This window comes from Balaenoptera ricei, chromosome 15 (assembly GCF_028023285.1).
Source record: "Balaenoptera ricei isolate mBalRic1 chromosome 15, mBalRic1.hap2, whole genome shotgun sequence".
Lineage (NCBI taxonomy): Eukaryota > Metazoa > Chordata > Mammalia > Artiodactyla > Balaenopteridae > Balaenoptera > Balaenoptera ricei.
Genome location: NC_082653.1, coordinates 61195980 through 61208948, shown reverse-complemented (window position 1 = coordinate 61208948; position 12969 = coordinate 61195980). Strand labels below are relative to the sequence as shown.

Below are 12969 nucleotides of genomic sequence, written 5' to 3'. Positions count from 1 at the left end.
ACCGTCTCCAGGCCTGCACCTTGGCTGCCTGCTGAGGAAATTCCTGACCTGCAGGAGGGATTATTTATGCCTGCTTTCTGTGTGTTCACACCAACCTTTTCCTTTTTTTAATTTTCCTTTTCTTTGTTTCTTTTATGAGTCCCATTTTTTTCCTTACCACTGAGACAGAATAAATTGAGTGTGACTAATGATTTGTGACACAAGTTTCACTGTTACAGCTGGCAATGTAAAGATGCCAAGCATTTTCATAAGTGTATACTCAGGCAGGATAAAAGTAGAAACTGCCCAATTAGCATCTGTTTACACTTTCCAAGCCTAAGTAACAAATTGTATCGGGGTGCATCCTGATTTCCTGGTTGATTTGAGGCACATTTCTGATATTAGAATATTAAATTATATGGAGATTGTATCCCAATCCTCTGATTGATTTGAAATGAATTTGAATCAGGACAGCTTAAAAATTGCATTTATAGCATCTTTATGACTTGATACCATGGAGAAATAAATATGAAGCTAATGCCACGGAGGGCGTCCTCTTGATGCAGGGGCTGTCTCTGCTGCGGATTTTCCTGGTGGTAATTTAAGGAGATGCCTGTCACCTCCTTAACAGCAGTTCATAATTCAAAAACAATCTATACGTGATACTCAATTAAGGCACCATAGAGGCATGTCGGCCACAGATGACTGATGAACAGTCCGAATGGAAATTCTGCACAACTCTTGAAAACACCACTAAAATCAATCCCCCGTCAGGAAAACCATGATTTATTAATACATTCTTTACCTCCATCGAGTTGTGAATCAATGTGTCCCCATCAAAAGCTAGTAGAGAACTTCCCTGGTGGCGCAGTGGTTAAGAATCCGCCTGCCAATGCAGGGGACACAGGTTCGAGCCGTGATCTGGGAAGACCCCACATGCCGCGGAGCAACTAAGCCCGTGCACCACAACTACTGAGCCTGCGCTTTAGGGCCTGCGAGCCACAACTACCGAGTCCGCGAGCCACAACTACCGAGTCCGCGAGCCACAACTACTGAGTCTGCATGTCACAACTACTGAAGCCCGTGTGCCTAGAGCCCGTGCTCCACAACAAGAGAAGCCACCGCAATGAGAAGCCCACACACCACAACAAAGAGTAGCCCCGGCTCACCGCAGCTAGAGAAAACCCACGCGCAGCAACGAAGACCGAACACAGCCAAAAATTAAATTAATTAATTAACATTTTTTTAAAAAGCTAGTAGAAAACCAACATGAGTAAAACTTCTTGCAAGTCCTGGTGGCAGGATTGTAACTCGGACAAGGGCCTGCACGTTGCAAGGCCAGCTGGTCATGTCTGCGCCCCACTCCAGCAGGGGAGCCTCGGGGCATGATGGGCACCTGCTGTTTACTGGGCACACGTTGCCAGCATCCAAGCTGTCATCCAAACCTCTCTGCCACCCGTGAGACAGGTATTATTGTCTTACAAATGAGGAAGTCAAGGTTCACAAAGGTCAGTAACCTGCCCAAGGTCCCAAAGGACAGAACTTGAGTCTGCAAGAACCTGAGCTCTTACATCCGAGTACCATGGTTCTAATCCTGGCTGCCCTGTTTTCTAACTGAGTAACTTTGCCTTGGTTCCTTAACTTCTCCATGCCTGGTCTTCTCATCTGTAAAATGGAGATGACTCCTGTGTCCCTAGGACAAAGGTCCATTGGGAGGATTCAGGAGATGGTGGATAAAAAGTCCTTAGGGTCCTGCTGCTGCTACCCTCGACCCACTCTGCCTCGGTGTTTGCCCTTCTTTGGGACAGAATCAGGAAACATGATTGGGGTTCAGAACTCCTGGACTTCCCAGGAGGTGGGAAGTAGAAACTCCCACTACCAAATACCAGGCTCCTGGTTCCGGTTCCAACCCAAGAAGAGGCTCCCTCACTTCCCACCTGAGTCTCATCCCTGTGTTTTGCTCTTCCCTGGGCCAACTGGGAATATCCCAGAGCCTTGAACTCTGCACCAGAACCCAGGAGAGTGGAGAGTCATTCATACGTCCCTACTTTGAGACAGACTTTAGCCTCCTGCCTGACCATCCCTTTGTAAATTTATCACATGGTCATTGCCTGATTTCCTGTTCAGGACTCCAAAATGACAAGTTCCTCGTTGTAATGGGCGGTGGGGAGGGGGGATCTCTTTTACCAGAAGCAAGAAGATTCTGAACACAACGGCTCTGCTTGCTGACAGCTCTTTCATCTTTATTTCTAGTCCTCTTTAGGCTTCTTTGCTCATCTAAAAATCCTCATTTGGTCACATTTTCTGTGACTTGGGACATTAACAGTAAATGATGAGCCCCCGGGGACCTGGGACGGGAAATGGATGGGACACGCTGATGGCAGAGAAGCCCAGCTCTCCACAGTCCACCGAGACCCCTTCTGAAAGGTCTGCCGGTCACTTGCACAGTCCCCATTGACACTCCTGTCTCTGCGAATGCCAACAAATAACGGCGTGAAATCTAAACATAAATGAGTTTTCACAGCTAATTACGGCTAATGCGAGCAACTTTCAAAATTGCCAAACATTCCTTCCAGAATAGTACATTTTGCAACTATGAATTAGGCATAAAGAGCCAAATTTCATAAACATAATTTAGCATACAACAAAATAATAATAATACTAAGTGCTTTCCGACTGGCCATTAACAACTCCCCGAGGTGGGTCTAATCGCACTCTCCCATTTGGGCCTCTGACGGCACAGGCCATAAGGCTCGGAAACCCCAGGAAGGCAGTGGAGGAAGCAGTCATTTCCACGGCCCTCCGGCCTGAGTGATCAGGAGCTGTTCACTTCCCCCACTTACGGCGATACACCCAACCCAGCGGTTCCAGCTGCAGCTTTTAGCCACACAGCTCCGGCCCTGGTGTGGCAGCACCTCCGTCCCTCCTGTCATTCTTTCCCGGTCCACGTCACCTTGATGTTTGTTTGTGATCACCAAGTCAATGCATGATCACTGCAAACATTACAGGAATAAAAACATAGAAAGTGATGCCCGCCCTTGCTAATCCCACCCCACCACCCTGGTGGTGAAATCACCTGTGTGAGTTTAGTGTCTGTTTCTCTCCCATTCAGCTGGGGGTACAAACACAAGCACACACCCTCTTATATGGATGTTATCTTTATTTTACAAAAACAGGATCACACAACACTTCTTTTTACATCTTGCTGTTCATACTTAATATTTGGTGCCTTTCAGTGCCGGTACATGTAAATCAACCTCTTTTTTTATTTATTTTTTTAATACACATACTATAATTTATCCAGTCTCCCGTAAACGAATAGTACAAACAGTGCCTCTGTGAGCGCTGTATATTTGTCCCCACAGACACAACAAACCTACATCTGTGGGCTTTTCTCTGGGTATCTCTGAAGGATAAATTTATATGAAAATGGTGGTGTTGGGTCCAGGGGAATGCACAGCAAAATGTGAGAACCTAATAGCACCTAATTACCCTCTGAAATGAATTGTATCTGTTTGCTTCCTAATAACAGTCAATGGAAATAGCTGTTTCTCTCCACCCTTGGCTGTTTTAAGTAGGGAAACTGGGGTCACCTTCCTTTCCATCCCTAGCCATGGTCCAGGGCTGGCAGACCCACACCTGCCCGCGGGTGGGTCTCAGTTCTTGCTGCTGGAGAGTGGCTATAATCTCCAGAGCTCTGTTCAAAGTCTCCCGGAACCCTACTAACAAGAAGAGTTAAACATTTTGGTCGTATTTCCTTCATACCTTTTTTGAATCATTGTCAAATGCAGAACAGTTCTCCCACCACGAGGGTCCCTTCTGTAGCCACACCCACTCCCAGCCCCCTTCATCCCTGTCCCTAACTCCTAGCAACTATATCTATAATTTTTGTCACTTTAAGAATGTTATGTAAGTGGAATCATACAGTATGGAACCTTTTGAGTTGGCTTTTTATAAGTTTTTCCTTTTTTTTTTAAATTAATTAATTAATCGTTGGCTGTGTTGGGCCTTCATTGCTGCGCGCGGGCTTTCTCTAGTTGCGGCGAGCAGGGGCTACGCTTCATTGCAGTGCACGGGCTTCTCCTTTCAGTGGCTTCCGTTGTTGCGGAGCACGGGCTCTAGGCACGTGAGCTCAGTAGTTGTGGCGCACGGGCTTAGTTGCTCCGCGGCATGTGGGATCTTCCCGGACCAGGGCTCGAACCTGTGTCCTCTGCATTGGCAGGCGGATTCTTAACCACTGCGCCACCAGGGAAGTCCCGAGTTGGCTTTTTAAAATCAGCATAATCTCCTTGATATCCACTCAAGACGTGGCATGTGTCAATAGTTGATTCCTTTTTATTGCTGAGTAGTGTTCCGTTGGTGTGGGTGCCCCTTGACTGTGACCATTTCTTAGACTTTCCTTATTTTTGATGACCTTTACAGTCTTGAGAAGTACTGGCCAGGTATTTTATAGAATGTCTATTGGGATCTGTCTGATGTTTTTTTCATGCCAGAATTATGGGTTTAAGGGAGGAAGACCACACAGGTCAATTACTGTTTTAATCCCAGTCATATCAAGGTACATACTATCAACCTGACGTCTCATCACTGTTGACGTTCGTCAGTTTCTCCACTGTAAAGTTCCTTTTTTTTTAAAAACCCCTCTTTATACTTTACTCTTTGAAGGAAGTCGCTGTGCACAGCCCATGCCTAAGGGGTAGGGAGTTATACTCTGCCTCCTTAAAGGAGGAATTTCCACATAAATTACCTGTTAGTCTTCTGTATGGGATGTTTGTCTCTTTTCCCCACATTTATTCAGTCAGTTATTTGTATTAGTATAGACTCGTGGCTTTTTAAATACATTTCCTGCCCCAGTCTTACAGTCACCCATTTCTCCAGGGATCCGTAGCTCCTTTTGTTGGAGAACAGAAGTAGAAACCAAGATGTGGCTGCTAAGTGTACTCCCTGCCAGGACGTGTCCTTGCTCCTAGGCACTTGCACCCGACAGAGCAAGAAGTGTGTGTCTCTCCACTAACCTGTGTACATGCACGTCTATAAATATTTCCAGGTGTCAACAGGGTTTCCATGTTAAGGTAAACACAAGTTCATCCTGACGTCTCCAACTCGAATCCATTACCACACGGATCGTTCTAGCCTCCTCCCCTTCCCATATGGGTTTTTAAAAAAAACACAACATTTTTTTTATTGAGCTGTATAATTCACATACCGTACAATTTACTCCAAAATTCAGTGGCTTTAATATATTCACAAGACTGTGCAACCATTGCCACTGTCTAATTCCAGACCATTTTTACCATTCTGCAAAGAAACCTTGTGCTCATTAGCAGTCATTCCCACTCCCTCTTTCCCCTCCTCACCCAGCAACCACTAATATACTTTCTTTTGCTATGGATTTGCCCATTCTGGACATTTCTTATAAGTGGACTCATACAATACGTGGCCTTCTGCATCTGACTTCTTTAACTCGGCATAATGTTTTGAGAAGTGGTAAACTCTTAGTCTTTATATGTCCAAACACGTATCTGTTTTGCCCTTAAACTTGAATGATGGTTTAGCTAGGTACAAAATTTGAGGTTCACAAGTACTTGCCTTCAGCATTTTGAAGGTATTACTCCCTGATTCTTTTATGGTTGAGATGCCTGCTACCTGTCTAATTGTCATTCCTTTATAGTATTTTTGCCATGATATCTTTTTTTTTTTAAATTTTTTAAATCTGTTTTTGGCTGAGTTGGGTCTTCATTGCAGTGCGCATGCTTCTCATTGCCGTGGCTTCTCCTGCTGTGGAGCACGGGCTCTAGGCGCGTGGGCCTCAGCAGTTGTGGCACATGTGCTCAGCAGCCGTGGCTCGCGGGCTCCAGAGCGCAGGCTCAGCAGCTGTGGCTCACGGGCCCAGCTGCTCCGTGGCATGTGGGATCCTCCCGGACCAGGGCTCGAACCCGTGTCCCCTGCATTGGCAGGCAGATTCTTAACCACTGCACCACCAGGGAAGTCCCACCATGATATCTTTTTAAGACTTTTCTTTCTGATGCTCCATAATTTTACCATGGCATATGTCAGTATGAATTGATTTTTATTTATCCTACTTAGTACTTTTCATTTGAAGACCCATATGTTCCTCCTTTCTGGAAAATTCCAAATAACCCATCCTTTGGGTTCTTTGAACTTCTCATTCTTATTGCTTATGTCTGGGTGTCTGTGTTGTTTTCTGATTCAGCTCCACATTTCTACCTTTTCATTCACTAATTCCCTGTCTGATTCATGTCTAGTCTAGAATTTATCCCATTTATTGAGGGTTTGTTTTGAAATTTTAATTCATATCTTTTATGTCCACCATTTCTAAATTTCCATTACCAACCCTTCTCATTCAATTCATGCCCGTTTCGTTTCACAACATCTTGTTCTTCGTAATGGATATTTGTCCTTTATTGAGTACGTTTGATATCCTAAACATTTATTTTAAATATTTCTCACACAGTTTATATCATTGATTTCCCCTGAAGTGAATTCATATTCCCGATTGAAGAGTTTGAAGACTGTCTTACTTAGCGTGAAATTTTCATGGATGGTGGAATTTTTTATTTCAGGTTCAGTTTGGGTAAGAGGTATTTGCAGGGGGGGAGGCGGCGGTTTTTCCCTCACTTTTCCTCTTGACCGACTTCTCCCTGTGCAGGGGTTTTGGCCCCCGTCGGGGACCAGGCCTTACGATAGTGTTTTAGAGTCTTGGCCCCCCAGTCATCCTGGGAAAACGTGTTTCGGTTCCTTGATTTGAACCTGTGTCTGTCCTTCCTCCCTAGACCCGTGGGTTGCTATAAGCCTTCACCCAGTGCTGTGCTGGAGACAGCTCCTACCAACACATGAAAACCAATGATTAAATGTTAGAGAATTGTGTGAGTTGGTTGTTAAACAGCCATTGTTAGAATTTAATTATACAAACTCATCATTAAGTAAATTATATTAAGAAGCAAAGGTAATAAATACTCATACTCGACACTTAACCATTTTCTGATTATCTTGCTCTGTATTATTCTCACCCCTGCTCTTTGGCTGCGTACAGCTCTCGTATGTGTGTTGGGAACACTCCGTGGTGGTGGGTGTGCTCCTGGACATCTCTTGACCACTCTGGTTCAGTGACATCATGTTGGTCATTTGAAATCGGCCATCATGAGAATGTTTACTCCACGGAAATTAGTAAACATTACAAATCAGGTCCTTTTTTTACTCCATGGAAATTAGTAAACATTACAAATCAGGTCCTTTTTTTTTTCTTTTTCTGGAGTGCTTGTACCAGGGTGTACTAGCCCACCACCACCCTGGAACAGGGCAGCCGTGGTTTCCTTCAGTCTCCTTCCATAAACGGAGGTATTAACACCACCCCTGTTTCCAGCCGGGAGCCAGCCTTTATTGCCTCATCTCAGAGAAAGTGCTTTCAATCTTGATTATCTTGTAAGAGCTCAACTCCCACTCATTACTCTGCCTTCCTGCTTTTTTTCTGGTCCATAGAGCTATTTATTTTGGTATTGAAGCTATCTCTGTCCTTTGGTTTTTTTTTTTATATTTTATCCATCATAGATCTAAGTTTGGAGAGGAGGAGGTACATTAAATGTTGACCATGCTGTGCTATCTTGATTAGAACTCCATAAACATTATTATTTTTTTTCAAAAAGATTTTAATATAGCTGTCAGTAATCTTGATGCTAGACAACAAATGATTACATATACCATAGTATATGATTTACGCTTTTAAAAATTCTTTGAGGTGTACTTTCCACACCTTAGATGAATAAGATCCACCAAAAGTCCTTTAGATGACTGTTGGCTCACCAGGAAGTCCAGTCCTGGGTGGCTGATCTCTGCCACACTAAGCAACCAATGATAAGTTAAAACAGCTTTTCCTAGAGTCAGGACTCCTGGCCGGGGGTAAGAACAGCTTTACACATACAAAATACCAGAAGGACATTTAAAACAGAGAAGATGTTACCTATTAAATCCCATCTCCATTTTCACAGTGAGAACACTGCAGCTTCCAAAATAAAGCTGTATCCTATGAACAATGAATAACAGTGGGAATTTGAATTGGGTGTCAATTATAGAGATTTGAGGAAGTGCTTTTAAATAGCTTGTTCTCTCGTGGTGTGGAACGTGTACCTTCTCCTTGCTGCATACATGTCTTCACGTTTTGTTATTTCACTGGCCCTATCTTTGGCTCCTGGACTCAGAGATTCCTGAGAAATATGAAGGAATTAATGAGTAAAAAGTATTTGTTTAAAAGAGAGGGACAAGTCCACCTCCTTATCCCTTCTCCTATTTCAAACCTTTTTCTTCTTCCATCCAGCTATTCTTTTATTTTATTTATTTTTTTAACATCTTTATTGGAGTATAATTGCTTCACAATGGTGTGTTAGTTTCTGCTGTATCACAGAGTGAATCAGCTATACGTATACACATATCCCCATATCCCCTCCCTCTTGCATCTCCCTCCCACCCTCCCTAACCCACCCCTCTAGGTGGTCACAAAGCACCGAGCTGATCTCCCTGTGCTATGCGGCTGCTTCCCACAGCTATCAGTTTTACATTTGGTAGTGTATATATGTCCATGCCACTCTCTCACTTCGTCCCAGCTTACCCTTCCCCCTCCCTGTGTCCTCAAGTCCATTCTCTATGTCTGCGTCTTTATTCCTGTCCTGCCCCTAGGTTCTTCAGAACTGTTTTTTTTAGATTCCATATATATGTGTTAGCATACGGTATTTGTTTTTCTCTTTCTGACTTACTTCACTCTGTATGACAGACTCTAGGTCCATCCACCTCACTACAAATAACTCAATTTCATTTCTTTTTATGGCTGAGTAATATTCCATTGTATATATGTGCCACATCTTCTTTATCCATTCATCTGTCGATGGACACTTAGTTTGCTTCCATGCCCTGACTATTGTAAATAGAGCTGCAATGAACATTATGGTACATGACTCTTTTTGAATTATGGTTTTCTCCAGGTATATGCCCAGCAGTGGGATTGCTGGGTCGTATGGTAGTTCTATTTTTAGTTTTTTAAGGAACCTCCATACTGTTCTCCATAGTGGCTGTATCAATTTACATTCCCACCAACAGTGCAGGAGGGTTCCCTTTGCTCCACACCCTCTCCAGCATTTATTATTTGTAGACTTTTTGATGATGGCCTTTCTGACTGGTGTGAGGTGATACCTCATTGTAGTTTTGATTTGCATTTCTCTAATGATTAGTGATGTTGAGCATCCTTTCATGTGTTTGTTGGCAATCTGTATATCTTCTTTGGAGAAATGTCTATGTAGATCTTCTGCCCATTTTTGGATTGGGTTGTTTGTTGTTTTGATATTGAGCTGCTTGTATATTTTGGAGATTAATCCTTTGTCAGTTGCTTCATTTGCAAATATTTTCTCCCATTCTGAGGGTTGTCTTTTTGTCTTGTTTATGGTTTTCTTTGCTGTGGAAAAAGCTTTGAAGTTTCATTAGGTCCCATTTGTTTATTTTTGTTTTAATTTCCATTTCTCTAGGAGGTGGGTCAAAAAGGATCTTGCTGTGATTTATGTCATACGAGTGTTCTGCCTATGTTTTCCTCTAAGAGTTTTATAGTGTCTGGCCTTACGTTTAGGTCTTTAATCCATTTTGAGTTTATTTTTGTGTACGGTGTTAGGGAGTGTTCTAATTTCATTCTTTTACATGTAGCTGTCCAGTTTTCACAGCACCACTAATTGAAGAGGCTGTCTTTTCTCCATTGTATATTCTTGCCTCCTTTATCAAAGATAAGGTGACCTTATGTGTGTGGGTTTATCTCTGGGCTTTCTATCCTGTTCCATTGATCTATATTTCTGATAAACATTATTTTTCATAGACATGTACCTTCTAGTCTATGGCTGTTTATATAGGCCTCAAAATATTTCCTTCGTCTCTCCCATAGTCATTCACCTTTTCTCCCTTCTCTCCTTATTCCCTAGTACTTTCCTGTATGAGTTACAAGAAACAGGTTAATAATGTATTATATATATATGAGTTATCCTTGAAAAGATTCTGGATGTCACATATGCTGCCTTCTTATTTATCATATGCTGAATAATATTATGCACTTACTGTAATAATATGCATTGTTCACAGAAGAAACCACTGGAGCCCCCAAGTTACCTAAATGGAAATCCTTGGCTCCCTAATGTTTTTTCCCTTCCCTGCAGGTATCAAAGCTGTGTTCTCAGGCCACTACCACAGAAATGCCGGGGGCACCTACCAGGACCTCGACATGGTGGTATCATCTGCCATCGGATGCCAGCTGGGCAAAGACACCCATGGGCTCCGAGTCGTGGTGGTCACCGCTAAGAAAATCATCCATCGATACTACAGTTTAGATGAGCTGAGTGAGAAGGGAATAGAAGACGATCTGATGGATTTGTTGAAGGAAAAATGATTGCCGATTATGATTTATTCACTTTTCACTTCTACTATTGTTTCATTTTAGAAGAAACAGCAGCTGCACACAACCCCTTATTGAAATAAAAAAGTATACCAGGCAGATTTGTGAATTTATGTCCTTTTGCTTAAATCAGAGAGCTAGGTCCTGTCGTAAATGATATTTAAAATAGAACTGCCCTCCCTATGCAAAAGAGAGGGGAGGAGCCTGGAAATGAAAGAATAAATGATATTATTAGAATCTCTCTGCATGGGTGATTGAATAAGTTCTCCTAATGATGTTTTTCTCAACTCTGCTCTGAATTAGATGGTTTTCTGGCATCATATGGTAAATGTCAACCTATCGATCTCAGTCACATCCTGATATCCAAGTGTGATCTCTGATGAATCTTTGAACAAAATTCACCTGATTATAGTAAACCGTGGTCACAACTCCCAAAATGCTAGGCAAAACGAAGATCATCTCCTTCCCTTCCTGACAAAACAAATAATTGTGTTCTGTTACCAGAGCCAGAGACTCGTCTGGCTGAGGAGCTGAGTAGCCGACATTTACTATTAAAGTCTGGGACATCTGTTATGGCCGATGATGAAGCTGATACAAGTCAAAGCTCGAGTTTACCTTCATGGCGGCTAGAAAAGTCACCTTTGCACATAAATCGTCCATATTCAAAAGCCTCATCCCGGAGACTAGAACCGAAGCCCTAAAAGGCCACCTCTGCAGTCATGGGCAGCACGTCTGATTCACTCACATTCACGTTCGCTGCTGCAGTAACTCCCTCCGCAGGTGGATGTTCTCGTGTGATCGGAATCATCCTCCGTTTATGAGACTCTTAGCTCTGTCTACTTTGACAGAAAACATGGGAATTGATGCAGAGTTCTTCAGAAACCAAGCAGAAATTCCTGTGGGGCAAAAACAGTGCTTTCAGCCATGTTATCTAAATTGGCACCAATTTGATTAAATGCGCTGGTGCAGGATCCCTTGACCAAGGAGCATGGATGGGTTAAAACCAGCATTGTCTTTGTCTAATCTACCTTGCTGCTGCTTCTCTGCGGCCCCTGACCACTGCGTAATTTTACCCATGTCACCTTTTCCAGCAGTCATCCTGATGGACAGGGAGCCTGGGTACCCTCCATCCTGCCAGGAGAACGTCACAGCGTTACGCAGTAGCGTTCAGTCATCCTAACAAAGCAAAACAAAAAACCAAAAAACTGGTTGCAAATGAACTGCAAAGTCCATTAAATTAAAAGACTTTCATGTCAAAAAGTTTTAGTCAATGTAGCAAAACCATGTGAAATTAAATAGAAAGATAACTGGATATATAAATTCATAAGGAACAAAAGACAAGAAGTTAATTTTACTACAGATCGGTGACACACCATAGCTCATTGTTATGTGGCAAGAAATTAAAATTTTTCAAAATTAGAATGCTCCTGTTTTAGAGTTCTGCTGCATTCTTGCTTCGCATTCGTCTTTCTTTACAACAGGTGGGAATAGAAGAGATCAAGGAGAGGAATTCAGTAAGAGGCATAACCAATAAGCCATGCGTTTGAGGCCTGGGATGTGGTAACTTCAGAATCGGACGTGAGGAACGTGAACCAGGATGGTCAGTGCGGATGTGGGTCTCCTGGGGGAAACGGGGAGAGTTTAATCACCACGGACTGGAGCTCTCTTTGTCATGTCACCTGTGCAAAATGCTCTAGACTGTGGCACTTGGGTTTGGAGAAGGATATGGAAATAATTAAAAGTAATCGAAGTGAAACTTCTAAATGTCCTTCTCCAAAAACCTAATAAGAAAGATAATTGATTCAAAACACAGCAAGAATATGCTACGAATAGGGAATCCTATGAAATTCTCACCATTTTTAAAGTAACCAAACAGCAGTATTCCCCAATGGTGATAGGTTCAGAAAGCAGTTAGGAAATGATGGTGTATCATTCTGATAGTAATTACCAATGCGTTCACTTATGATTCCTTTTTCTTTAAAAAAAAAAAAAAGACATATTTTTTAAAAAGTGCCTTATACTGGGATAAACAATAAAACACACCATGATCATAAGTGCTCTGGTTTCGAATGTTTATTAGGTGCTAAGTACTGTTTTAAGTCCTTTGGCTCAGAGAGGTGGGGCCACTTGGCCAAGGTCACTCAGCTCATCAGTGGGGAGCGAAGGATTGAGACGCAAGCAGTCCAGCTGTTGAGCCTACGCTCCCTAACATTATCCTCTTTCCCGGAACACGTTTTTCACAGGTGAGAGGTTTGTACCCGCTCTTGGCAACACGGCACCCAGTTAGCTGGAGGCCCTGGGACTTCATCCCAGGGTTTGTAAAGCCTAGGCAAGGCCCAGAAGCCCCTTCTCTGACACCAGGTTCAGGGTGGCACAAGCCTGTCCAAAGGAGCAGGTCATTCCAGGCAGAGAATTTTCACTGGAGGAGATTGAAAAGCTGAATTGAACCGTAATGGGCCACAGGACACAGCTCTGGCCACAACAGTAAACACTTCATCAGATGAAGCTTCCTTCCTTGTTTATAGTTTTCACCCCAGCGGGTAGGAAGCCAG

General features: G+C 43.0%; 1 protein-coding gene across 3 annotated transcripts in view; it reads left to right on the top strand.

The window, feature by feature from the left end:
- CPPED1 (calcineurin like phosphoesterase domain containing 1) overlaps positions 1 to 10658 on the top strand; it is a 117634-nt gene extending 106976 nt beyond the window's left edge. For all 3 annotated transcript variants that reach the window (XM_059897728.1, XM_059897729.1, XM_059897726.1), the window contains one exon: positions 10182 to 10658. In XM_059897728.1, the coding sequence (XP_059753711.1) occupies positions 10182 to 10411 (230 nt within the window). In that variant the 3' untranslated portion in view covers positions 10412 to 10658. The remainder of the gene's footprint in view (positions 1 to 10181) is intronic.
- Positions 10659 to 12969: the final 2311 nt, after the last annotated feature.